The 26,624-nt window shown below is 44.8% G+C and overlaps 1 protein-coding gene across 3 annotated transcripts in view; it reads left to right on the forward strand.

The window, feature by feature from the left end:
* TLL2 (tolloid like 2) overlaps nt 1-26,624 on the forward strand; it is a 164,319-nt gene that overhangs the window by 136,112 nt on the left and 1,583 nt on the right. For all 3 annotated transcript variants that reach the window (XM_032949702.2, XM_032949704.2, XM_076065654.1), the window contains 10 exons: nt 596-712; nt 4,636-4,781; nt 9,042-9,237; nt 14,252-14,377; nt 18,335-18,495; nt 19,001-19,181; nt 19,642-19,767; nt 20,300-20,427; nt 20,934-21,147; nt 21,867-22,117. In XM_032949702.2, coding sequence (XP_032805593.1) covers nt 596-712; nt 4,636-4,781; nt 9,042-9,237; nt 14,252-14,377; nt 18,335-18,495; nt 19,001-19,181; nt 19,642-19,767; nt 20,300-20,427; nt 20,934-21,147; nt 21,867-22,117 — 1,646 coding nt within the window. The remainder of the gene's footprint in view (nt 1-595; nt 713-4,635; nt 4,782-9,041; nt 9,238-14,251; nt 14,378-18,334; nt 18,496-19,000; nt 19,182-19,641; nt 19,768-20,299; nt 20,428-20,933; nt 21,148-21,866; nt 22,118-26,624) is intronic.

Raw genomic sequence — 26,624 nt, forward strand, 5'->3', positions numbered from 1 at the left:
TAGCGGGGGTGGGGGGGGGCATCTGGGTTACTTCAGGTCCAGTACGGGAAGCAAGCAAACCAGATCTTGAATCTCCTGCACTGCAGCCTCTGCAGGTCGCATGGTCTCCGCCGTGGGGGGAAATGCCAGTGCTATAAATCTTAAACAAATAGCCATGCTTTAGATCTTCGATACACCACATCAAAAAAAATCTAATTCCTGTGCTGCACAGCCCCAAGAAGGGGAACATGCGGGATAAAGGTCGAAATATTAAAGGGTGAAAGCAATACAGTGCCATAATTCTTTACAGCGGTGTTTACCATGTGCCAGTTTTCAATGTGAAGAGTTTCACATTAATTTTGTTAGACAAACACCAACATATAACCCACCGGTTGATGCTCATTTGAGCATAGAAAGCCTCTGTTGAATTCGTCTCAGCTCCGACTTGTGTCTCGCTGGTCAAAAACAAGGGATCCTCAGAAAGGATGGCCTGACGGTTTCTTAGTTCACACGTGGGCCGGCCTGCCTTGTCCCCCTTATGCCTCTTTCCTCCCCTCCCTCCTACCCCTCCCATGCCCCCGTGTCTCCCGTTACCCCCGTGTGCCGGTGCGCGCAGGCCGCGTGTGCGGGGACAAGCTCCCCGAGCCGCTCGTCTCCACCAGCTCGTGGATGTGGATTGAGTTCCGCAGCAGCAGCAACTGGGTGGGACGCGGCTTCTCGGCGGCGTATGAAGGTGGGACGGGCGGCCCCGCGGCAGTCGAGTCTGAGCCCACCGCCGTGCCGCACGAGCGCTACCAGTATGACAGATAACGATGCCCGCGCACATCTCCGCGCAAGCCCCGTGCGGTGCACGGTCGGCGGTGAAGCCAGTAAAATAGCCTGCGTGTGGCGTATACGTAGAGCACAACTTCATAACGTGAAAGCAATACGTGCATGAGCTTGGCGGGGGTAGAGTTGGTGATTCGTGCAGCGTGCTAAGATCCCGGTGGAATGTGTTCATTTCCTGGCTGTGATTTACATCACTAGTGGCAAATAAATTAAACTAAGTGATATCTGAAGCTGGCCTAGGTCCGTTTTAACTCAAATCATCCTTGAGTGAGTATCTAGTGCAGGGTGTAAGGATCGGCAATCGGGTACTGGCAACACACCACCCCTTTGTGTACCAAACCAGCTTTGGCGTAGCGCTTGCCAACAGCACCTGCCCCTAGAGTCTGCAACGAATAACGTATGATCTTTGTCCATGGACATAAGTATACCCACAAGATGTGCGTTTTGCCTAAAATAATAAAATCATGCCAGGCATATAAATGCAATGTTTGTAAAATAAAGTACATAATTGGTGCTGTACATATCATACCTGTCTGCTGTTAGGTTTGATTGGATGTAAGTGTGTTTGCCAATCAAATCAAATGCAATTCTTTGTTTCCACAAACATTGCAGTTGTCCAGCAAAATCTGCCAATGCCTGATGACGGGCGCTTTCGAAAATATGTAAACTGTATTAATGTAAAATATGAAACAAGGAAAAAAATAACACAAAGATGCAGGCACGTACGGCCACTCGTCAAATACCTGTTGCCTATTAACCATGACGTTTAGCTGCCCCGTAGAGTGAGCTTGTTTCTTCTGGGTGATGCTTGCACTGAATCCTTGTTGTGATGCTGTACAGCTGTGTTTGGCAGGATCAACGCAATTGAGAGATTGTGTGTAAATTTCGAGTTTCGATTTTACAGTTTTTTAATCACAATTTTTCGACCAACATACAAACCGCACGGTTTGTATTTGCATCTCTATGTGTGCCATTCGATGGTACGCTCTTTAGAATAAGCGGGGGTAGTTTTATGCTGGGAATGTATTTCACGTGAATTCGGAGCCAAGGAGTAAGGGAAAGGCGCACATTTTAATGAAGGAATTGGAAATGATCCATGCTTGGTTTGGATCGTGCCTGCGTTTAATATCAATATCAAGTGGCTCTGTAAAAAAAGGCACGAGCATATTTGTTATTGCATTGTAAAAAGCATTTAAATGGCATCAATATAATTATTGCCGACTCTTAAAAGGAATTTAAGACTGTAATGCTAGCCTTTTAAAATCGCATAGCATGTATTCTGTTAGCTTAGAATAATTAGTTCTAAAAATATCGACAGTGAATGTTTTTTGAGTTGCACTAGACGTACGCAGGTGGTGCATCTTTTAAATGTGCACCGCTCGCATTCGATGTAAGGCGTAATTAAATAAGCACACGCATTACTTCCTCTAGGATTTCCACAAATGGCTGGACATTAACGCAATGGGGAACCGAGATGAGATATACTGTAAACTCAATAGAGTGTGATGGGTGTTTTTCTTAATCACATCGATTAAACGAAGATTTTTCAATTGATTAAAATCAAGAAATGTCCACCTCTAAGACATGCTTACAGAGTGTGTTTTCTATTTCAAAAAAATATTTACATTAAGTATGAGTAGATGAAGAGTTTGCTTCGTAGACCTAAGAGAATCACATTTAATGCATTGACCTATCCAAATTAACATTTCCCAGGAAAATGTTGCTTCAACCATGCAACCCTGGATTGGATTCAGTCCTAAAGACTCTCATCAGTGATGTGTGGCCTCATAATTTAACATCGCCTGGCTATCCTGATATTACAGACAGAATCTCCCCATGATGTTGGGCCCAAAATATATTAGTTTTGCATTGCTGCAACTTGAATGTAACGATTTTATTATGAATACAGAGAAGGCTAAATGCCAGGGATGCACGGTGTGTGTGTAACTCTGTCATTTATCCTGGGCATCCTTGCAAGTGATATGTTCTATCTCAATAGATTTTCGAGGTAAAACGGTTAAATAAACAAAGTATAGGGTCATATGATGCTGAAGAGACTCAATGAAGTCAAAACTACTTAAAATTTTCCATATTTAAATAAATACAGCTGGGAAATGTCAAACTGGAAAAAAAAATCAGGCTGATGGACTAAATGCTATTTTCTTTTAACAATTAAACAATCCTGTTCAACATGTTATTATAGTTTGATCAGTTTATTTAACAACATGGTGATGTGAAGGAAAATGTGCTTTACTTTGGCTGCACATGCACTCCACAAAGTGTATTTTAAATCAGAACTGTGTGTTGTAAAAAAAAGAGTACTATGTAGCATATTTTGATAGCTGCTAATGAGCAGTATAGAGCAGGCATATACCACACCTTGTGTTCACAATTCTGTGGGCAGACCAACCATCCCTTGAAATCATATGCGCAAGTACTGTACTGCTAACTACCTGCGAACACTCCAAAGGATAACGTCGCATGCACGCTTTATAGCCAAGACACACATTTGGAAAAATACGACCAAAATCTCGAGCAGTGTTTTCTTCACATTCTGGAGATGGCCTTTTGCTTCGGCTACTGAAAATGTTTGTGTAACATCTCGTGGCAGCTTAACCTGCAGGTGCCATTCGTCATAACTCTTCCACATATATTGTATTTTCATCTGCCAACGTAGCTTCACGGGTATTTATACAATGATCAAAAAAGAGAAAAGTTAATTTTATTTTCTGGCTGGCCTTTCATATGCAGAATAAAATAGTTTCCTCAACCACCAGCCATCCACTCGATGAAGATGGACAGCCGGCTGAAAGCCTAAGTTATTGTCTTCCCCTTGCAGCAGAAACAGCCAAAGCACCACACACAACAGAAAACCCTGCAACGAGGAGCTGATTTTGCCTCGGACAGTACCGTGGGGGCCTTTGTGTCTCGGCTTTGTGTTCACCAAGCAGATTCGAATTAATTCATAATCTGCTTTTCAACGAGCAGCGTCCCTCCTCGTTGTTTTATCAGCATTGCCAGAGCCAGGTTTTAGGTCATTCAAATCAGCATGGGGATGCGTTCACTGCACAAAATATTCGTCACGCTCTATGAATAATTTTGCTTTGCTAGATAGAGCTTTGTTATAATTTGTTGTATCGTGTGTTGAATGTCTTTTATGTGTATGCAACGATGATTTTTTTTTACATATAGTTGGGTAGAAACATATGAAGTGCTGATGGCAGCCCTGTATTAAAGACCTGTTCCACATGGTCTAAGTTGTGTTCTTTTTATGGACTGTTACAGTTTTCTTCGTCAACAATCGGCCTCCTTTTGTAAAAAAGAAAATTGTGAATTGATAAGGAACCAGCTACAAAACAAATGAGCAATGTAATGGCATCGCTGCAGTAGACTCCCTCTAATCCCACATAATTGGTACTCTTGAGTCCCTTGTGCATCATTGATTGTTTTTCTAATTAGCTTTGGTCCTTGGAAACCAATGATCACCACATGTCACTCGTTGTGCGTATGCTGTGTAAGGTGCCACACAGGAATATTTGAAATTCACTTGGCCCTGTTCATTATAATTGAGGCCTTGTGAGGCGAAGTCTGTGACGTGAAAAATATTAATTTCGTTCAAAGGAAAGAATAATAATAAAAAAATATATGTTCAGCCTCTTGCATATTAAGAGGTGCTTTTGCATCAAACATTTTCAGGGAAGTATACTGTGTATTACCTAAAAACAAATTAACAACTTTCCTGTTGCAGGGCTTGACAATGTAATGAGTGAGTTTACTTGCATTTGTGGTGTATAAATAGTAATTATTATCATCCCCTGCTACCTGCAGCCATTTGTGGTGGAGAGGTTAATAGAGAAAATGGACAGATCCAGTCTCCAAACTACCCTGACGACTACAGGCCTTCCAAGGAGTGTGTATGGAAGATCAGTGTTACAGAGGGCTTCATAGTCGGACTCACTTTCCAAGCTTTTGAGGTACGTTCGTGGTCCCCAGCCAGTGGCTGATTTTGAGGTTGATAATAGTAGGCGTAAGCCACCAATAACCCTCTTACTTTATATAAATAAATTAAAACTGGGAGGTGACCAAACGGTCCCATGAACTTTTTATTTTTGATTTGTCGTGTGGGAATCATGCATTAATATTATATTCATGAGGATGGATCAAAATGTTTTGAAAATTTCATGCTTAACAGCTTCCAGACAAATTATGTTCGTCCGACTTTTTGTTGCTTTTACTGTATTACCGATTATATCTAAATGGTGATAGTTGAGTCCATTGTAACGCCAAAAAAATATTAATGTTATTATTCTGTTCGTCGGTTAATTTTTTTATACCGACATTGTGCTACTGAAGTCAGGTCACATGATAGACTGTGTCCTTTTTGGAGCTTTTACTGAGAGGAGGGACCTGAAATTTGCCATGTGACCATTATCTTATGAAGCCAAATGAGGTGCAACAGATTTTGTGTGCAACCCTGACTCGAAGTTTGTTTTGCATTCAAACCTATGATCTCGCGGGTGTCGGTTCATTAGTCTGGCTGAGAAATTGGTCCTCTAAGGGGCCATCCATAAATGACGTCTCGCACTGGGGGGGGGGGGGGGGGGTCAGACATTTGTGACGATGTGTGTCAAGGGGGGGGGGGACGGTTGAGAAACGTGACGTCACATCAAAATGCGCAACTTTAAATATAGACAACACGTTCTACTTCATGAAATAGACTTTTTAATAAATGTTTTCTCCTACAACATCATAGTGCAGCGCCACATTAAATACGCACTACAATGACAATAGTTTAACGCGATCTGAAGCATGTTTTTTTTTGGGGGGCGGGGGGGGGACAGAGCTTTATGACGTCATATTTGAGGGGGGTCTGACTTTTTGTGACGCCGTGTGACGAGGGGGGGGGGTCAAAAATCCTACAAAATCGCGTGACGTCATTTATGGACGGCCCCTAAGCTGCCTGACCATGCTCCGTTCGTCTTCATTCGATGACTTTATGCACCGATCAGAAAATAAGCGCATTGTTCATTCAGGGTTGCTGTATATTTCAATAAATGGTGCTCTAGTTTTATAATTACTTTTAACATCTCAATATGTTATATATGTTGAGCACCTTTTACGTTTTGACCATCCTCTTTAATTATATTGTTTATGCAGATTTTAACACCACGTTGTTTTTATTTGAAAGCACTTTTTAATTTAATGAATTAATTCACAATAAAACCCTCTAAATTCCTTATAAATAACTCAGGCAAGCCATGATGTTATGAGGCTTGCTATATACATGTATCAGTGTTCTGATAGTTTATTGACGTGGCCTCCTGTTTTATTTACCTCAGAATCCTTCGTTGGTGCAATACACAATATAGTGCATGCTACCTAACACAGTAGTTAAGCATGCTTAGTAGCAACGGCATCGAGGGAGACTTGGTAAACAGTGCATATCTATCCAAACTCCAAACCCTATTCCTCAATATCGTCATTAAAAACCTTAAAATTGGGAGGGAAAAAAATATATAATCTAAGAATCAAAGAATGTTTTTTTTTGTATACATATATATAAAACAAAAACCCCATTACGTATATCCAGCCTGTAATTTGCTGCCCTGATGAGTTGCACCATATAAATGTCGACCCTGGCAGTCCATAACTGCAGCACCCTGCCCCGTGTCAATGGTGGGTCATTCACCAAGGGGGCTCTGAGACACGGCTCGGTGAAATGTGGCCACTGGGTGAATTGACGACACCACTTTTCCACACATGGGCTCTTTGGAGAAAGGCGTTGAGTTCGTTGCACTCCCAGAGTGTCTCCCCGAAACTTCCCCACGATGCCTTGCTCCCGAGCATGCTTCACAGCTCTCTGCATGTCGTGCGCATGACAACGTAAGGCGGCGATGCTCCAGAGAGGCAGGATGCTGCCCTCATACTGCATGGTCTGCTGTGCACGGTAATGCATGTTCGGCAATACACACCGATGGCTGACTCTGTGTTTGACAGGAACACTTTTAACAGCCTGTGTAGAGGTTGAGCGATTCGTACAGCTGAAGGCCACGATACACGAGGGCAGTCGTCGCTGGCGACGCGTTTATTATGAGTAACTTCAGTAAGTTGCTATGGCAATGGAGGGATGGAGTTGTGTCTGGCCAATGTAGACACACAAACATAGTTTGAAAAATGTTTGATAACAAATATTAGTTTGCAGAAAGCTGCCATCCCACATTTGTCCCAGGTTTGAGCAACTTTTGCAATCGAAAATAGCGTGACAACAATTACTGTTGACAACGTCTGCCAACTGTTGTCCAACAACTGCACTTTGTGTATGATGGCCTTTAGGCTCCTGCCAGGTTGAGGCCAGCACGTCTGACATTGTACGTTCAAGCTTTGCGTCAAAACTCGGATCGAAATGTCCCCTTGTACAGTTACCTTGATCATTGCAACCTGGTCTTGAAACCCAACTGAATATGTGTGTGAGTGGAAACATATGCCCACCTACATCATAACAAAAACACACGACGCGTCTCCAAGGATGCCTGCAAGAGGAACAGGACTTTCTCAGCGAGTCGATCTGAAGAGACGAAACAATTGATTCCAAATTTGTCACGTGTTGGGTCAAATTGCTACTTTGTACGGGAATTCGCTTTGACGGAATGAGAATTAGGAGGGGTGTTGTTAATTGGCAAATAATTGTTGGGGGAAAAACATATATTTTATGGTTGTGAGCTCATAGAGGAATTTTCCTTAAATATTTAATATGGATCAGTCACATAGAACACATACACCACGTTGCATGTTGCCAGGATGTGTAGGTGATTTTGGTAGAACATTGAATGCATTGCTGCAATGTGTGTATGCACTACTTTATTGTAGATGTGTCTGCACATAGCCATACTGAAGACATAACCTTTATCACGTAATGTTTGAGATTGGCAATTATTGTTCTCATTACCCCAGTAACATCTGGAATGGTGGCGCTGTGGCTACAGCCCTGGTCTCATAGTTGGGAGGTTGTGAGTTCATATCCCAGTTCAGCCGTGATACAAATGAATGCCGCAGTGTGGGAATTGATCAATCGTTCTTTAGATCTATAAACAGGAGATGAGCACGATCCCATTTGGGAAAACACTCAGTGCCAATATCGGAGAAAAAGAGTAAAAAAAACCAGCACAGTGTTATGCCTTGTTTTGACTTTAATATAAAAATGAAATCCATGCATTAAACTTTAGTCTCATTGAAAACCGACTCAATTGCACTGTTTGGATTTGAAACCACATGTGCTGACCATTGTGACCTTGCTGCAATTGACGTGGGGTCCATGACATGACCCACACTCAATTTTCTCCACTCGTACTTCCGTGAAGGACATTGTGCACGCTCGGCAGTTAGAAAATTAGTGGAAATTTGCATTTTCACCCAACATAGACGGCCACATTATCACGCTTCTGCTCGGATGTTAGTGTTCAACGTTCATCATTAAATCTGAGGACTCCACGCTCTTCCTGCAGTCTATACCAGAGTGTAAATAAGTTTCACTGGTAAAGCCAGCAATAAGTCAATGCTGTCATATTATTTGGTGGTCCAGAGCTTATGGTGGGATTTGCCCCAATGTATTCCAACACTACTATTGGTGTCGTGCCATGAGGTGAAGAGTCCATTTGGATATCACTCAGTGGCACTTGCCGGTGTATCCGAAAATGGCGACAAGAGTACATTTTCACAGGACTTTCGAAAAATTCCTTCAGGCGGTGCACTTTTCTGCAAGCTATGATAACCTGTCGCATGACAAACCCAATTTTTTTTCATCTTGGTGCTGAAATGTTAAGTAATGAAGTGCAATACCAAAATTAATGCGATTGTATTTTGTGCAGCTTTTGTTGACCAGGTTGCAACCATCAACTCGCTATTCTGATAAACTGTTGGTTTTTTTAATTACGGGCAGCTGTCCAGATTCAAATCCACGATCTCGGCATTGCCAATTATGAGCCACTTGGCCACCTCAAAGGGGGAACCCATTTCATCGACCACACGGGAACGATGGATTGAGTCAATTCTTGAATTAACAACCTGTCATATAAACCATTAATACTATAAAGAAGAGCCATTGCCCGAAACGTCGCCTATTATACGTTTTTTTCCCTTTTGAGGCATTGCTATTGGCAAATGTTTTTACGTTTTTTTGTGTATACTATGCAGTGGTCAGAGTGATTCACTGAACGTATAAACTCTCATCACCACAGATCGAGAAGCACGATAACTGCGCCTACGATTACCTGGAGGTTCGCGATGGTGACAACGATAGCAGCCAGCTGATTGGCCGCTACTGCGGATACGAGAAACCAGATGACATCAAGTCCAGCAGCAACAAGCTTTGGATGAAGTTCGTTTCCGATAGCTCGGTCAACAAGGCTGGCTTCGCGGCAAACTTCTTCAAGGGTGAGACGAACAACATTCCTGGCGGCTGCTGCTTCAAACGTCGTTGCAGAATAGCCGTGCATGAGCTAAACGCCACTGTCAATGTCTGTGTCTGCATAGTTAAGTTGCGTGTAATGGACTTTGCGGTCTGTGTTGTTTAACTAGGCTGAGTTACTTTACATTTCATATTTTAACATATTTTTTTTTGTTTTAAATTGCCAAAACATGCGAAAAAGTTTATCTTTGCACACAGAGTCTATACAATCTACATATAGTATGAGGCACTACCAGAAACGTCAATTTAATAGATGATATTTTTTTGGTTTTATTGGCAGTGTTTGTGAATCGTGACAAGTGAAAAGCGTGCTTGCAGTATTTGGGAAGCCAAAACTTAGTGTTGTGTTGCTCAAACAAGCAATGGATCGTGCTTATCAACATGGAGTGAAGTGCTCGTCGTGTAAATTCCACGTTTCTGTGATGGGGGCAAGTTCATCCATATGATGACTACAATTGACTTCGAACAAAGGAGTGCAGGCTTATCTGTGAGCAAGCAAAATGTTTTACCAACCCCAGAGAGATGATGATGACAGGACTGAGTCGACCATGGCTGGGATACGACCTCACATTCTTACGAACGAGAGCCTAGTGGACAGAGAGACCCATGTCCTGGATGTAACACTTTAACTGTCATCATCATGATCACCACCGTGGCCTCCCTGGTGTTGACACAATGCACACTACCGAGTGATGCTCACGCTTGCTATGACAGCAGTCGTCGTTTTGCAGGAGATATTGATCCCTACCTTAGGGTTGTGGTTTCTCTATAAATTGTTCATAATTGACAAATAAATAATTTCCACTCGATGCTCGTTTTAATACGGCGACACTTGACTTTGGGTGCCACCATTGGTAGCATCATTAACACGCAATCTAAAAATAACATGATGCCGTTTTGGGACTGATGTCCATGACAAACCTAAACAGACACACCATGACATCACATCAGTCAAGGACATACATCCCAATCTGCTCTGATAGTATCCCTCAGAGAAGTCATAATGCATGGACAGTTAATTAGTTACTTTTAAACCGTTCGCCCTAGAGGGTGGTCATGGATGTCCACCCAGTGGCCTGCATTTGTTTCAAATTTCCAAGCCCCAAATCACGGAGCCTCACTTGCGCTCATCGTCCGTCGACACATGAACCCAAAAAGCCCAATTTTGTGTACCGTGGCATTTACAATCCTTCTGAGCCAAGTGGAAAACTGACCCAATCGCTAGTGGTTCCAAGCCAACTCCGTTCCTCCTAACCTCAAGCTACGGATGAAAGTAAATAACCTTTGGGAGATCACAGCGACGGAAAACGGCACAATTAGAACGTGCTGCGCGGTGACCTTCTGCAGAGGTTCTCGTTCCCGCGCCGTTGATTGAATCCCTCCTGAGTCGATGCTGCTCCTCACCCGACTGCCCCCTGAACCGTTCTGGGCAACGGCGCATGCGTCATGAGCCCAGCTAAGTTATTACGTGGCGATGCGCGAGTGTTGGATATTTGGTTTCCACCGGTAAAAACCAAGAGGCACGTGCCCCCCCCCCATTTACTTCTGTAGCTGCTCATTAATTGTGGCCCCCACTAACATCCAAGAGGATGTTAGGCTCTATTAAGTGATGACTCGTACAAGCCTGCAATAGAGAGGGTTGGGAGGCAGGGGGCCGGTGGATCATGTAGATTCGAGCCATTGTGTGTGTCTGTGAGATATCCATCTGCCACGCAATGCGGTGCCGATGGAAGGCAGTACATCAAGTAGGCTCCTAGCAACTGTGCGGAGTTTGCGTGTTATGGTGTGTTTAGGTTTTCTCCAGGTACATTGGGGTTTTTTTTTTGCCCGCATGCAGATTTGAAAGAACAAAAACTAGTGGCCAAACATCCCAAGCAGAACCGTTCAAAAACACACTGTCCAGATTCAGTGAGGCTTTCCTGGGAAAACAATGGACTATTATCATATTGGTTGGTGGGTTGGATGAGGAATTTGATGGCTGATGTCCGTGTCAAAGCACTGAGCCTGCTCCGTTGGGATTCTCCATTTTAATACCGGGCTCGAGATGGAGGCAGATGCTCCGTGTAGCATGTCCGTGGTCTTGGCTTGGTCATCAGTGACTGCACGGTGTACACAGCTTGATTTGGCACTTAAGTTATTGTGTATCCTGGCTCATTCTGCATATGTATCCTGTGCAAGTTAAATTACTCACCTGCACAGCGCAGAGGAATGTCACTGAGTGGTTGTGCCAAGAGATGCATATTTAAGGTACACCAGAAGTGTTTTAAATGTGCCATGTTGCTCATAATGCTGTGAAGTTAATATGGGGTGTAATTGCTGATCATTGCAGGTCGTATTTTAAATGTATGTGCGTATAGAAACCAAGCATACATGTACAATTTTGGTACATTTTCGTTGATTTAGTCATCTTACTTTATCAATATTCGATAACAATTTGGCTTGTTATTAATTATAACGATACTACTTGTAATGGGACTTTGCCATGGAAACGCACAACCTAGGCTTCAAGGCTCTTTTTTCCAAAGAGTCCAACTTTGGGTGTTTGGCTGACTCCTTACTGGGTGTTTAGCTGACTCCTTACTGGGTGTTTGGCAGTCTCAACATCTGTCCCATGCTCTTGTCTCCCAGTGATGTCATGGGTGATGTTTAAACATATTTGCTGTTCAAGCTTATTGGATACACATTGATGATATGATAAAAAATAATAACGGAGACCTGTCTCACTCGGTCAATTTTAAAAAGAAGTCTTTAAATACGGTATAGTATTGGCAACTTATATATTTAAAATGTATTGTTGATGTGGATGTGTATTTAGCTGATTAGGGAGTCACTTGGTCTTTGAGTAAGTAGGATGTTTTATTTTATTTTAATGTGCGAAGGCCATTAAAATCAAATGACATCAAAGTGTACCCTTGCCAAAATAAGACTTGGCCATGAGCCAACAGTGAAATTCCATGTTTCTATGAGAGAGGGCAATTCCAAAATAAGATAACTTTTGTTCATTACCCACGAAGTGGTACTAATTTTAGACAAGATAGGCCAAATCTACCCCAATCCAAGATTTGAACTCTAAACTCTTTGATTGTGATTTGTGTGCTCTTGCCACAGTATCACCTGGCCAGAATGAATGTAATTTAAGCTTCTCATAAAACATGTAATATTAATCAAGTGAATGTTGCTCTACAAATCAAAACACTAGCCGGGAGTCATAGTTCACCATAAACAAAGTCTGTTGTGAAAACACACTATTTTCTGTTCATACCAAAGCAAAGCTTCTGTTTTGTTTAAACCATCCAGAGGGGCCACACATTCTAAACCTGGTTTTATTCTATTCTGTTGTCAGAGGGCTGGAGGTTAGAATAATCTGAGACTTAGTGGATTTCCAGAGGCAGCATAATAAACAGTACCACATTTTGTTGTTTATATCACTCTCTCGCTCCCCAAAAGAAAGCTCCCAAAGACATTGGCCAGCATAATACCACCGACTGCAGTGCAGAGAGACGTGTTTTGGAATATTTTGAAACTTGCTTGTTTTGGCTCGACGTTTATGGGGGGAAATATCCGCGCATCACGGCACACTGGAATGTTGTATACAGTATTGAACATGTCCTGAGAATTTCGTTGAAATTTACAACAATTTGAATCACCAAGGTGGCCACGTGGTCCAGTGACACATTTTTATCACCTCCGAGCCAGTTGGCAGAATCTGTCTTTCTTTTTAGAAAAAAATATATTTGCAAAAAAAAACCCAACAACACGCCAATGAATGGAATCCATGTGTGAGGAGATGTAGCGATGAAATCCGTTAATGTGCAGGTGCTGGGTGGATTACAGGAGTGTGGGGGTGCCAGTGGCTTGGAGAGGCCTTCTTCCGGCAGTGGATCAACCAATGCTCAAGATGTTGATTCATATATACATAACCACATTTAGTCTTTATTGAATAACAGGTAATGCATTTAAAGCTGTCATCACCTGAATAACGGACATAATATGCACACACTCTAAATGATGATCTACTTTGCAATGCTTTCCCATTTTTACTATTTTTCTTACAGCAGAAACTTCGTTTTCTGAATCGACGAGGTAGAGTGTGGCGTTTAAAGAATATTTGGTGGAAAAATCATCTCATGATGAGTGTCATTCAGGTGATAGATACAAACGCTCTTCGTGGCCATTTCCAGGGTACTGCTCTAGCAGATAGCAGCGCCCTGCTTGAATCAGGTTCTCAAGCGTAGTAATGTGATGGTCCCTACTCAGTCACCGATGATTGCATTTGAACAATTTAGGTATAATTAAATTGGGCTTGACACAGGAATAACGCACCTCAAATTAGAACGGTTGGATATGTACGCTGCAAAAGAAATTCAACATATATACAGAGTGTGTATCTGGGGCTCTGCACAGCACACGTGAGGACACCTCTCCCTCGGCATAGCCGGGTAGAGCCAAGTGGCATGAGGGGGGGGTAGAAGACGTGAGGCCGACACCGAGGGACCGGTGTTCACTCGCTGTGTGCAGGGTCCATGGTTAAGATTGAATTCCTGTTGAAGTCGTCACGTGCCATCGCATTGCCTTTCCTGGCACCAATCGACAAAAATACCGTTTGTGTGCTCACAACTATTATTTGATTATTAACTTGCTCTGCATTCATTTTTTTTGGTGCCAAATCACCTTCAAAGAAACCTATTTTTTCAATAATCACCTTGCTAATATTACAGTCATCATGTTTGTGTGCGGACAAATTATATTTCTGTTCCTTGCTTCTTCCACTAAACTCATGTACATACAAAGTGTGTGTAAGTCGATGTGTCATGTGTGTCTGTCTTTTTCGCCCGGGCAACGCCGGGTACTTACCGCTAGTATTAAATATATGCGTGGTAACCTAACCAGACCCTTCCTCGTCAGTCCAGACGTGCCTCGCGTTTAATGTCACGTTTGATGGCATCCGTAACCGGGCTGTCTCGCCCTGTCTCTCCGCAGAAATAGACGAGTGTGCAAGGCCGGACAACGGTGGTTGTGAGCAGAACTGTGTGAACACGTTGGGCAGCTACCGCTGTGCCTGTGACCCTGGATATGAGCTGGCACCCGACAAGAGGAGCTGTGAAGGTATGTGCACCACAGCAGGAGTCTTGTATGTGCGTACCTGTATATGTGGGCGTGTGCTCTGCACCATCAATCTAGTCCCCTGAGTTCGATTCTCAGCTACAGCTAACCAGTCCTGGGCTTCCCCTCGGTCAACTCAGCCTTTGCATGAGTGCCTGGTGCAGTGCGTGAACGTCAGCTTTCGGGAGACAAAAGCAGCCAAGCCTGGAGCTAGCCACACCACCATTCCATTCTTAGCAGGTGCTCACTAACGGCATTTGTCCTAGACGTCTATAAGGAGGTATGGGGGATCTTTGTGTGTGAAGGTAGCATTGGGTTGATGTAGTCGAGTTACCTGAGCCTTCCTGTCAGACAGCCTTCACCAATGGAAGTGACAAAGCTGTCCACAAAGCTTGGAAGAGTAACATCACCATCATTTAGTGGCGAATATATCAATTCATGGGTTAGAGACATAAGCTGATGTGGCAAAGTAGGGGCTAAAGCCACCCGGACGTTGTCACTGGCTGGTGCCAGCCGTATTGATATTGACTTCTGTAAAGGAAACTCATAAGTCTTGCCATGGGGCAGCTGGCGGGAGCTGACTTTAAGCCACAACAGGAGGTAGAGGTGCCACGCTGTCAATGGTAAGCGGAGCTTCGGGTGCGAGTGTCTGATCTGGTGATATCAGTCCATTTCGCTTCCCACCCAAAACACCTCATTCTGTCTACGCGCTTTGAATCTTTGCCGCACGATGTGGCATAAGAACCTAGCCTCTGGCACAGGCCCCATACACGGTGACACTTGCACTGCTTTGTGGTGAATAACGTCGCTCGCTATCGTGCGACGTGCACGTGGCTGTGCGTGTGGATATGCGTTCGTGTCGGCATGAAGCATGAGAATTATGCTTTTGGGACATGGCGTTCTTTTGAAGGTGGGGTCCTGCACCTGGACTTCATTGTGGATTGTGAACTCTTTATGGGAACCGAGTGACAGCGCCCCCCCCCCCCCTGTGTGAAGACACTTTAAGCAGTCTTTTCTGATACGTGTTATTTTATATGAAAGTGTGTGCTTGTTCTTAGCCGGTAGTACGTTGTGTTTTAACTGGGGTTGTTAATAAATATTTGAATGCCTGCAGGTTTGGCTGACAAGTGGCTGGAGCTATAGTGCTGGACCGTAATAACGAATATTCTTCGCTTAAGACACGTCATAGTACGTGGGGAACTGGTGGTGTGGGTCGCTGGTTTATGCACCTGGTGACCCGAATTTAATTTTGACCACCGCTAACATCGGAGAGCACTTCACAATCTAGCACAGACCAGAGCAGTGAAGTATGATCAAACAACCCCCACAACCAACTCGCAATGGGGAGCCCTTAAACCAGCAATGGATACTGCAAAATGACTTGTACATTTTGTTGAAACTTGGACGTTTGTTTTCATTCTAACGTATTCGTTCTATTGCGCAGTGCTGTTGAAATCCTCCCAAAAGAGACCAAACAAACCATAAACGTACAAGACATGTCGTGGACCGTCCCCATTGCGTCATACTACCCTGGGTTTGAACCCTTGGAGTGGAACACGCTTTGTGCTACCTGATTGCATTGCATTGGGAGGATAATTGAAGCGACAGAGCATGACTAATTAACACTGGGGCGTTTCAAACAAAGTAGTCTGCTGCTGTTTAATGAAATTCAGAATCTTGGAAACTAAACCACATTTATAAAAGATTGTTGTATCTTCCTCTGATGTGCTTCGATAATTTGAAAATGACCACGATTGTAATATAATGTCCTGCCGCGTGCCTCTGGTTTTAGAGAGCCTGAGACGGAATCATTAGACTGCCAAGTTCAAAACCTCGTTTCGGAGCAGACTCAGTCTCTTTATCCCATCGGGGTTGATGAAATGTGGGAATGAAACTGTGACTCGGCACATTCGTGTTGAGATCACTCGGTAAATGTCACCTTATAGATACGTTTTCCTCTATAGATCAGTATTATTGACGAATGTGGAAGTGTTGTTTGTGCTTGTGCACCACTGCCAATGCATTGTCCATTTTATATGTAGACACAAACAGTGGCAGCGCTATGGATAGGTTGGACTACCATACGGACCACCAACATGGCTCATTTTAGCAAGGAAACAATCTTCCTTCATTTGAATCGTAATACGCAGCCACGGTAGAGATCCAGAGCACAATTGAGTAATAATGTTTAGAGTAAGAACAGCACTGAAACTGTTGAAATTTAAAACGTAAGTGAAGCAAGGAACATAATTAAGGAGTCCTGTGAATGGAGACTTAGTAAAGATGTATTGTAAAACTATTTGAGTTAAATAAGACACAATTCAAAAATGTTTAGCGTACTTCCCGACATGCAACAAACTTGAAATTTTCCATGTGGGTACTTTCCAGACTGTACACCATGCAACAAATTATAAAAATACTTTTTTGGGGGGGGGGGGGAGCTCAATAATACATAGATTTTTTGCACGGCAAGTGAACTGTGACGTCATATCTGTCACGTGACCCGCGCACGTGGAAGCGTAGCGCATTGTAGTGTAGTGGTTAGCGCGCCGCGCTACGAACCCCGGCGACCCGAGTTCGATTCCCGCTCACGGCCACCACCAGTGACGATTATTTTAACCGGTCCTGGGCCTCCCCTAGGTCGACTCAGCTTTAAACGAGTAACTGGTGTGGTGTGTCAACATCGCCACTGGGGAGACAAAGGCGGCCGGCCGTGGTGAATCCAAGCCCCGGGCGAAGCCGGGTAGTAACAGCTAGTAATTTTATATAACACAGAAAGCCCGAGAGAGGTGCGATCTGCAAGAGGCTGTGGCACAGGGAGCGTGGTTGGCACTCTGCACGATCAAGCTTCGGAGTTCGATTCCCAACTACGGCAATAATTACTGCCATAATCAACGGCTCGTGACATCTCACCAGTTTCTGACCAACCTGTACTGATCAACATGATGAGGCAAACCACCATCATGACTGATGCGGCCTGGGAAGGATGTCATCCAGCGGTAGATCGAACAAGGACTGCCATGTTACGCTCATTAAAAGGTTTAGTTGTTGAAAGTCTGAGTTGACATTTTGATTCCGTGCGCTTAAAGACATCCGGATGTACACGCTCGAGGACCTAGCTTAAAAAAAAAACAAAAGTGATAAAAGAAAAGTTACTTGTGCAGACACGGAAGACGTATTATTGTTGCCCCCTCGTGGTACGTTCTAGAATAACATGAAAATGTACACGGGCAGCTAAATCATTCGCTTCAGTTGAACATTTTATCACAATGCGATACTGTTAATCACGCGTTCTGCAGCACTTATGTGGGTCGCATTGATCTTATGGTGTTAATATGCACTGTGTTGAGTTTTTTCTCTTATAACAACAGCTTTTTACCCTTTTTCACCGCTTATTTCTTATCATTTATAACAGGGTTGAGATTGATATTTTGTACGTAGTGTCACATTCTCCTGATATGATCAAATGCATAAAGAACAGTGGCTCTGCAGCATTAAGTACAGCTGTTGGCATGCATCATAGTTGTGGTAGTGTCAAGTCCACTGCAGCCTAACTTGGCCGGGTCACTTACTTCCGTGTCTCGGTCCATGAATGAATGCATTTGTTACCAAATATGCCGACAGAACAACGATGTATCTGCCCAAAGAGCATTTGTGGGATTATTGTCATGGGCAATCCACAATAAAGGTAACTTGCATACATTTTCCAAGTTGTATGCCACAACATTTGAACAGTAGAATTAGGCTGATGGTGGGGAGCTCTATGCCACCCCCCCGTTGTTGTCGGGATCACCAGGAACGCTGTACGTCTCTTTCTTTCTCCTCCCGCGATGCCACGGTGGTCTCGCGGCTGCGAATCTCGTCCCCCTCTTGCCGCCTTTGCGCGATCGCTTCTGCGTGCGCGCTACCCGCCCGCCCGCCCGCCACGCCGTGATCTCTGCGCGACGTTTGCTCCTCTAGCGGCTTGCGGGGGCTTCCTCAACAAGCTCAACGGCACCATGACGAGCCCCGGGTGGCCCAAGGAGTACCCTCCCAACAAGCACTGCGTGTGGCAGGTGGTGGCCCCAGCGCAGTACCGCATCTCTCTGCAGTTCGAGTTCTTCGAGCTGGAAGGAAACGACGTGAGCCCGACATCCGCGCGGCAGAATGTCGCAACACCTTGGCTCTGTGTGTGTGTGTGCTGTGCGTTGAGGTTCTTTCGCGCCGCACGTAGCCGAACCCTGCACGTCGGGGGGTGCTGGTGGAGTGTGCTCGGGAGCAGGGGTGCAGCCACACTTTCCAAATGCTTGCATAGATGGCACTGCGTACAAAGATGGTTCACTGCGTCGCGCGCTTTCGGATACGCCTCTGTGGCCGCATGCAACGCTCTTCCTTCCTGATATCAGGAAGACACTGGAGCTGTGCACTTCAAAATCTTGATTGACAATCTAATTTCCTTTAGAGCTGCTTTTTGTGTTTAGTTTGTTGTCCTTCCCCCGTACCTACAATTAGAACGGTTGGCTGTGCATGGCGCGAAAAAAGTTCAGCAGACATTATTGGAATCTTGTGACTCGACTCAGCTGACGGGAGGTGGAGCTTGGAGCGTAGAGGCAGCCTAACTGAGTCTGCCCCCTCCCACCCGCACAGGTGTGCAAGTACGACTATGTGGAAATCCGGAGCGGCCTCTCTTCGGAATCCAAGCTGCACGGCAAGTTCTGTGGCACGGAACTCCCGGACGTGATCACATCGCAGAACAACAACCTACGCCTCGAGTTCAAGTCGGACAACACCGTCTCCAAGAAGGGCTTCAAAGTCCACTTCTTCTCGGGTGAGGCTAAGGATTTTGTACGGATTTATCGTGGCCCTTTAACTCGGCCAAGAAATGTCTTTATTCTTCGTTATTTATGGCAGGGTCCTGCCTGGGATAGTAGACTGGTTACTTAGTATCAGTGGAGATCACCATAATCCTGCTGCCATGAAGTTTGTATGAGATCCCGTGAACCAGTTTATCACAACCATTAATGGTGTAACTATTAATAGTGTTCGCTTGAAAAGATAGCCATTTTGACTCGTTCACGAGCACATCATTACTCTGCTCTATTCTTGCATCTGGAAATTATGTTAACCAAACAATTCCCACGCAGTTCCCAGACTCCCAAGACTCGCGTCTCCCATGACTCGTTCACAACCTTGAAATTAGGTCGCACGCGCATACGTTCATAAACGCCCCATTGTATTGCACCTGTACTTGCAATCACGAGGGCATTCTCCCCATGTCCGTGCTGCAGACAAGGACGAGTGCTCGCAGCACAACGGCGGCTGCCAGCACGACTGCATCAACACGCTCGGGAGCTACAGCTGCCAGTGCCGCAACGGGTTCATGCTTCATGAGAATGGCCACGACTGCAAAGAAGGTACCCGGGGCTCGACGGGGGAGGGAATCCTGACAGCTGGTGCTGTTTTCTTTAATCTTTAAAGATAATTTGGTGTAATTCATGGGTGAGTACAGCGGTTCTTAACCTGGGGTGCACGCACCCTCTGGGGTTGCGAGATGGCATGTCTTGGGGTGTGAGACATGACATAGATTATTTTTTTAGGTAAATAAAAAAAACACAAATTTTTGCACGGTCACATAATTACAGGTACTTTGTTTCATCAAACCTATGCATTTATTACCATTATAATTGTTTTTTTTTTACGATTGAGCACCAAAGGGGTGCAGGCTGCAGTAGAGGTTAATAACAACCGGGTTAGTAGATGAGCAGCTATCTCCTTTTTTGCAGAAATATATATATTGCTGGACCACATGCCCACCATGTAGATTGATGTCTTATGGGAGTCGCTAGACAATAGGCTGCCAGATTGTCCTTTCTTCGCTAACAACACCACCACCACCCGTGCACTGAATGCATAGCCGAGCGCCTGCATTTCTGTTGGTCTCCACAGCGGGCTGTGAACACAAGATCAACAGTGCCGAGGGAGTCATCTCAAGCCCTAACTGGCCAGACAAATACCCCAACCGCAGGGAGTGCACCTGGGAGATCTCAGCAACGCCCGGCCATCGCGTCAAGCTGGTACGTGGCACTCTGCGATGTACATACACGCGCGTATACGTACACCCTATGCATGCTGAACTTCTTTCTCGCTCGTTAATTAGCGAGTCGTATGTGATTATCATTGGAGGTGTGGGGAAAGGACAACAAATTAAGCACAAAAATCTGTTCTAAAGAAATGAGTTTTCAATCAAGATTTAAAACTGGATAGCTCTAGTTGCTTCCTAATATCGGAAGGAAGAGCATTCCAGACGGCCGCAGAAGTGCATCTGAAAGCACGATGCAGTGACCGTCTTTGTTCGATGGCTAGCCAAAAGCCGCTGCGAGGATGACCGGAGTTCCCACGATGTTTTATGCTCCTTGATAAGATCAGCAAGGTATTGCGGTTCATTTGTGGCAAGCGCTTTATGTGCGCGATGAGTGGTGGGTGCTCGCCAACAGTACTTGCTCCCCATACGGTCTGTCGAAGGCTATATATGGGGGGGGGGGGGGTGGATCCTTTGTCTACGTGCGTGTTATCTCGACAGACGTTCAGCGAGTTCGAGGTGGAGCAGCACCAGGAGTGCGCCTACGACCACCTTGAGGTGTACGATGGCAGCAGCGAGAAAGCTCCTATCCTCGGCCGCTTCTGCGGCAGCAAGAAGCCCGAGGCGGTTCTGTCGACGCTCAACAAGATGTACCTCAGGTTCATGTCGGATGCCTCCGTACAAAAGCGGGGCTTCCAGGCCATCCACTCCACAGGTTGGCCCCCACATTCGTTGGCAATTTGCTTAAGCGTTGCTCACGTGTCCACGGGGAATTGGGTGTTTTTTTCTTTCTTTCTTTCTGTTAAGTCGAATTTTATTTAGCTAACGAAGGTGGTTAAAGGTGCAGTCCTGCAATTGCTTTCTTGCTCATGCCACTGCTAATAATACAAATAATTTGTTTGTATGTAGCACCTTTCATTGAAAGATCACAAAGTTCTGTACATGTAAAAATAAACACATTTTTATCCTGCTGGAAGAAGGACCTCCCACAGACCGAACCCTTGAGGGTATTTGATATTCTCTTCTACGTAAAACCAGATGTGTTGGAAGAGGCCGGTGTAACCAAACTTTACCTCGCCACACACGACTTGCTAATGAACGAACTTTGGTGCACCCATTTATACTGCTGGGTGGACAGAGGAAGTAGGGGGGGGTGGTGATAAAAAAAAAACCTGCACCATTGTTTCACCTGCCACGCTGCAAAATGAACCACTACTTTTGAATCCCAGGTCGAGTGCTCTGTGTGATGTTGAACTTCTTTCCCACCGTACGGAGACAACTCCGCTAACTGGAGGTGCGCTGACCATCACCACCAAAACAGCATCAACAGACAACAACAAAAACTGGTGGCGAAAGAGTGACGATATAAATAACAGAGCGAGCCGTGACCCTTGCTCGCCCCGCGTGCCCCCCCCCCCCACACCCCGTGTGCAGTGTGCGGCGGTAAGCTGAGGGCGGACGTGGCTCCCAGGGAGCTGTACTCGCACGCCCAGTTCGGCGACAACAACTACCCCGGGCAGCTGGACTGCGACTGGGTGATCACGGCCGAGGACGGCTACGGCGTGGAGCTCACCTTCCTCACCTTCGAGATCGAGGAGGAGGCCGACTGCGGCTATGACTACATGGAGCTGTACGACGGTTACAGCGCCGACGCCCTTCGCCTCGGGCGGTTCTGCGGCTCTGGGGTGAGGAGGCTTGTTGTATATGTTGGGTATGAAAATTTAATGAAAATAATCAAAATTGAATGAAAACAAAATGCATAATTGTCCGAAATTATGTTAATTGGTGTAATTGTGCGCATAAATTGTGTTAGAGATATAATCGTATTAATTTATGCGAATGTATGCGCTTATGCTAATGTGGACAGTTATGATAATTAGGCTTGGCTTCGTTGCCCAGGGTCGTATCATCAATCGGGATAAGACAATTAATTGTATGAAGTTATGCAGGTGTGCTGTAAGTATGCTAGATTAAGCTCAGCTTCATTGTCTAGGTTTGTTTTATCAATCGGTATAATACAATTATTCTCGCTTTAACATTTACTGATTATGTATTAGTGTGTTATGTCAGGTCTCCAAATTCAAATCTCATCCGCAGGATACAGTTCTTATAATTAAGATTATTAAGCATGAACTTGGGAAGGAACCACTCAGACACTTCTGTGTTAAGCAATTTTAATTTCTAAACAAAACCTTAACACTCTAATATGCGAATTCTTATGCTTGACATGGTCAACACCGTACTCCAGGAGATGTCCCCCTCATTGATCCATACATTTAACCCTCAATGATCACGTTTGTTAACTGGGTAACAGAACAATTGATTACTTCCTCAGAGTAACACGAGCATATACGGCGATAGGAACCAAAAGTCCTTAAAAATTCATGCAACGATATTCATACGAAGGCAATAAAGAAACATGTCCTGAAGGCAAAGTATACGGTAATTAATTCACGCGCAAGATTACGTAATTGCGAAATGTCTTGGAACAAGGGTGTGTGGCAGTACGCCTGCTTCAGCAAATACTCATCAATTGGCTAAGGCTTCATGAATTCATACATTTAACCCTCAATGATCACGTTTGTTAATTGGGTAACAGAACAAACGATTACTTCATCAGAGTAACACGAGTATATACGGCAAATAGGAATAAAAAGTCCTTAAAAATTCATGCAAGGACATTCATAAAAAGGCAATAAAGAAACATGTCCCGAAGGCAAAACGTATACGGCAATGAATCCATGGGCAAGATTACGTAATTTAACGAAATGTTGAAACCATGGTGTGCAGCAGTATGCCTGCTTCAGCAAATACTCATTAATTGGCTGAGGTTTAAATAAATTCACGGGCAGATTCTGTGATCAAAAGAAAGATTTCAACACAATATTCTCCCTGTGAGTGTGTGGATTCGTAACTTAGGTTTTTAAACGTTTCGTTTTCATCGATGAATTCGTTGTTAATATTTATGCAAATCAAAAAGAAACATAACTACTAAAATACTTCTTAACGACCATTTCCCCGTAACCCAATGGCAACCGTGTTCTTCGTTATCAGTTGATACTTGATGCACTTATCATGAGTCTTCTTATTAATGATTCGTGTATGTGTTGAGTGGGGATGGTATGGCTTGAGTGGGGATGTGTTCTTGATCAATTCTTTGCGTCAAGCAGACGCCAGGTGATGTGTTGTAATGTGTGGCGGTGTGCGTATCATACGGATAGCTGGGTTCTCCTTCTTTCACACGGGCGGCCGGGGTTCGGTCCACAGCTGGTGGGAAGAGTTGGTACGACGCTCGCCGTCGGTGCGCGATGGTCCCGTCGTCAGGTAGCACCCGCAGCTCGTCCGCTGGCAGCCGGCACCCTTGCTTGGTGACGCTGGTGGCGCTGCGGCGTCCTCTCTCCTGCTCCGTCTCTCTGGCGGTGTCGATTGCACATGCAGCTGGTTCCCCGCGATGCTGGCTTGGTCGATGCTTGGCGCTTTCCGCCCTTTCTCGAAGTCGATGGCTTGACGCTGTTCGCCAGTTGAACTCGAGCTCTTCGGCGGTTGGTCGCCCTCGGTGGCTGGCTGTTATCTTCGGGGGTTCAGCATCTTCGATAGTTGGTCTTCTGCCGCTGGTAGCTGTGATGCAATGTATGGCCTGTGTCTCTCTTTTTATGCCAAAATTTCTTCCTCTGCTCGCCTTCTCACAAAGGACCGGAACTTGATCTCGCTCTATGTTGTGGGGGGGGGGGGGGGGGCGGGGGTTGTACGTGTGTCCGTGTGTCCGTGTGTGTCATATTTATTGAGGTAATGAGTTTCATCAAGGCATGGTTCCCTGTCGCCTTCCTCAAGCCATCCCGCCATCAAAAGGAAACAGATGCTCCAGATTGCCGCCGAGTGCATCCTTCTTTCTCACCCTCTGCACTAATTAATATGGAAGGAGGGGGGTGCCCCCTGTCCGGTCGAGTCCTCTCCCTCCTGCTCTTCCCTCCCGGTGTGACATTCTTTTGCCTCGCACAAAGGGTGTGTTGAGGCTTTTGAAGTTAAACATTTATTTTACCTCATAGTTTGATACCGTACCACTTGTAGTTATGATTCTGTACGTGACTCAAGGTATTTTGTAGTAGTGTTTCCATCGTGGTGTTTGATTTTTATTTTTAAGAGGAGATGCCCTCTGCCTGTGTATGCAAATTCTATCACGTGCTGCTGGAAGACAAAGGTGGCCGGGAGGCTCTCTTTCTCTCTGGGATACATTTATCTTGGTCACGTGATTAACCCACCTCACCTCATCTCTTCTGGTTGCCCCCCCCGGTTTAATACTGCATAATTTTTATTTGGTTTATGATTTCCCAGATTTGTGATTTAACATTATCATCACCACGTATTTCTTAGGGTTTATTAATTTTCGTTCCACTGCCTGTATCCTGGGTTTGTGCTGTTTGTTCTCGAGTTATTGTTATTATCTGATATCCCGAGGTTAGAGAATTCATTTTGGCTTAGGAATAACCCTGACTGCCAGAATTCTTCTTGATGCTTCGGTTAGGTTGTGTAGAAAATTATTAAAGGTGAAAATAACATTAGTATTGAATTAATAAATGAGTAATGATCCACTGATGTAGATTGTAGCCTGGTTTTTAATTGGAGTGAGTGTGAGGATCGATAATGTTAGCTTCATCTTTGGTCGTTAAGTTTTAGAATTTTTACCATTTGTTAGAAGAAGCATGAAAAAGTTAACCAAAACGAAACGCCTGTTTGTTATCCTTCGTCCGGGAGGGGGGGGGGGGCGTGTGTGTGTGTATCTTTTTTATTTGACTTTTTGACTGACCCTTTCCACTTGTGGTAGGGGAGGGTGTCATTATCTTTGCGAGAGTGACAAGACAGCTGCTCGAAAAGGTGGGGGGGGGGTCCGTTTGTTTGTGCTCCCAGCGACCCCGCGAGTGATTATATGAAAAAAAATATTGCCAAAATCATTATTAATATAAAAAAATGGGAAAAGGCCTATACAGTGGTCCCTCGTTTATCGCGGGGGATACGTTCTAAAAATAACCCGCAATAGACGAAATCCGCGAAGTAATCAGCTCTATTTTTTACAATTATTATACATGTTTTAAGGCCGTAAAACCCCTAACCACACACTTTTATACACTTTTCTCAGACAGGCATTAACATTTTCTCACATTTCTCTCTTTTTTAAACACTCTCAAAGTTCAAACTTTCGCAGATTAAAAAAAATAAGTACAATATTAGTAAATGAAACCAAAGATCAAAACCTGTTTTCAAGCCCAAACATTTTTGTAAATCTGGCTAGCCGAACGCATTCTGTACTCCCTTAGCTAATCAGGACGCAGAACACATGTGCGGTTCTCCCTTAGCCAATCAGGACGCCGAACACAATGCGCGTTCATACTGTACGCAGGAAAAAAAAGCATGCAAAATTACACTAAAAAAAATCCGCGAAACAGCAAGGCCGCGAAAGGTGAACCGCGTTATAGTGAGGGACAACTGTATATATATAACAGGCTCCCCCCGCCCCCCCGCCCCACCACCTCACTCCCAGCACTCGCCGTGGTTGACAGCAGCGGTCGATGGGCGGTCCCGCGCCCCGAGCAGGAGCGCATTTACTGCTGGTCGCCGAGACTTGTGGTTTGAGCCCCGTCGGCCGCCCCGGTTCATGAACGCTGCGGGGTGTGTTGGCCCTTCATACTACGAGCTGTCTGTTTCACAGCGAACGTTGGAGATCCCGTAACGTTGTTTGAAAAAGAGTAGGCCATGTGCGCTATCGTTGTGGTCGAAATTTGTAATATGTGATAAATTACTCGCTCATCACTTAATTGGGGAAAACCACTTCGCAACATCGCATGCCTACAGGCAGACTAATATAGCCATTTGCTGGCTGGTGCTGTGTACATGGTATGTCGCCAGGGACAGCTGCCACTGTTGGGGTGGGGGGGGGCGGTCCCTTGGCTAGACTGCAGCAGGGCATTGGTGAAACTAAGCGACATGTCTCAGACCAAGTTCTTGAACATAAGGCTGATCTGAAACACGGTAGGATCAATACCTCGACCGTGGCTGATCATTGTTTTAATGCGGTGGGCTCACACGAAATGGATATCTCTAAGACGAAGGCGCTTTGCAAACCCACTGGCTATCAACAAAGATTCGTTCGTGAAGCCATCCATATATACAGAAACAGACACAATTTAAACCGAGAAG

Source organism: Petromyzon marinus, chromosome 8, assembly GCF_048934315.1.
Source record: "Petromyzon marinus isolate PM22_M1 ecotype Great Lakes invasive population chromosome 8, UKy_Petmar_22M1.pri1.0, whole genome shotgun sequence".
Classification (NCBI taxonomy): Eukaryota; Metazoa; Chordata; class Hyperoartia; order Petromyzontiformes; family Petromyzontidae; genus Petromyzon; species Petromyzon marinus.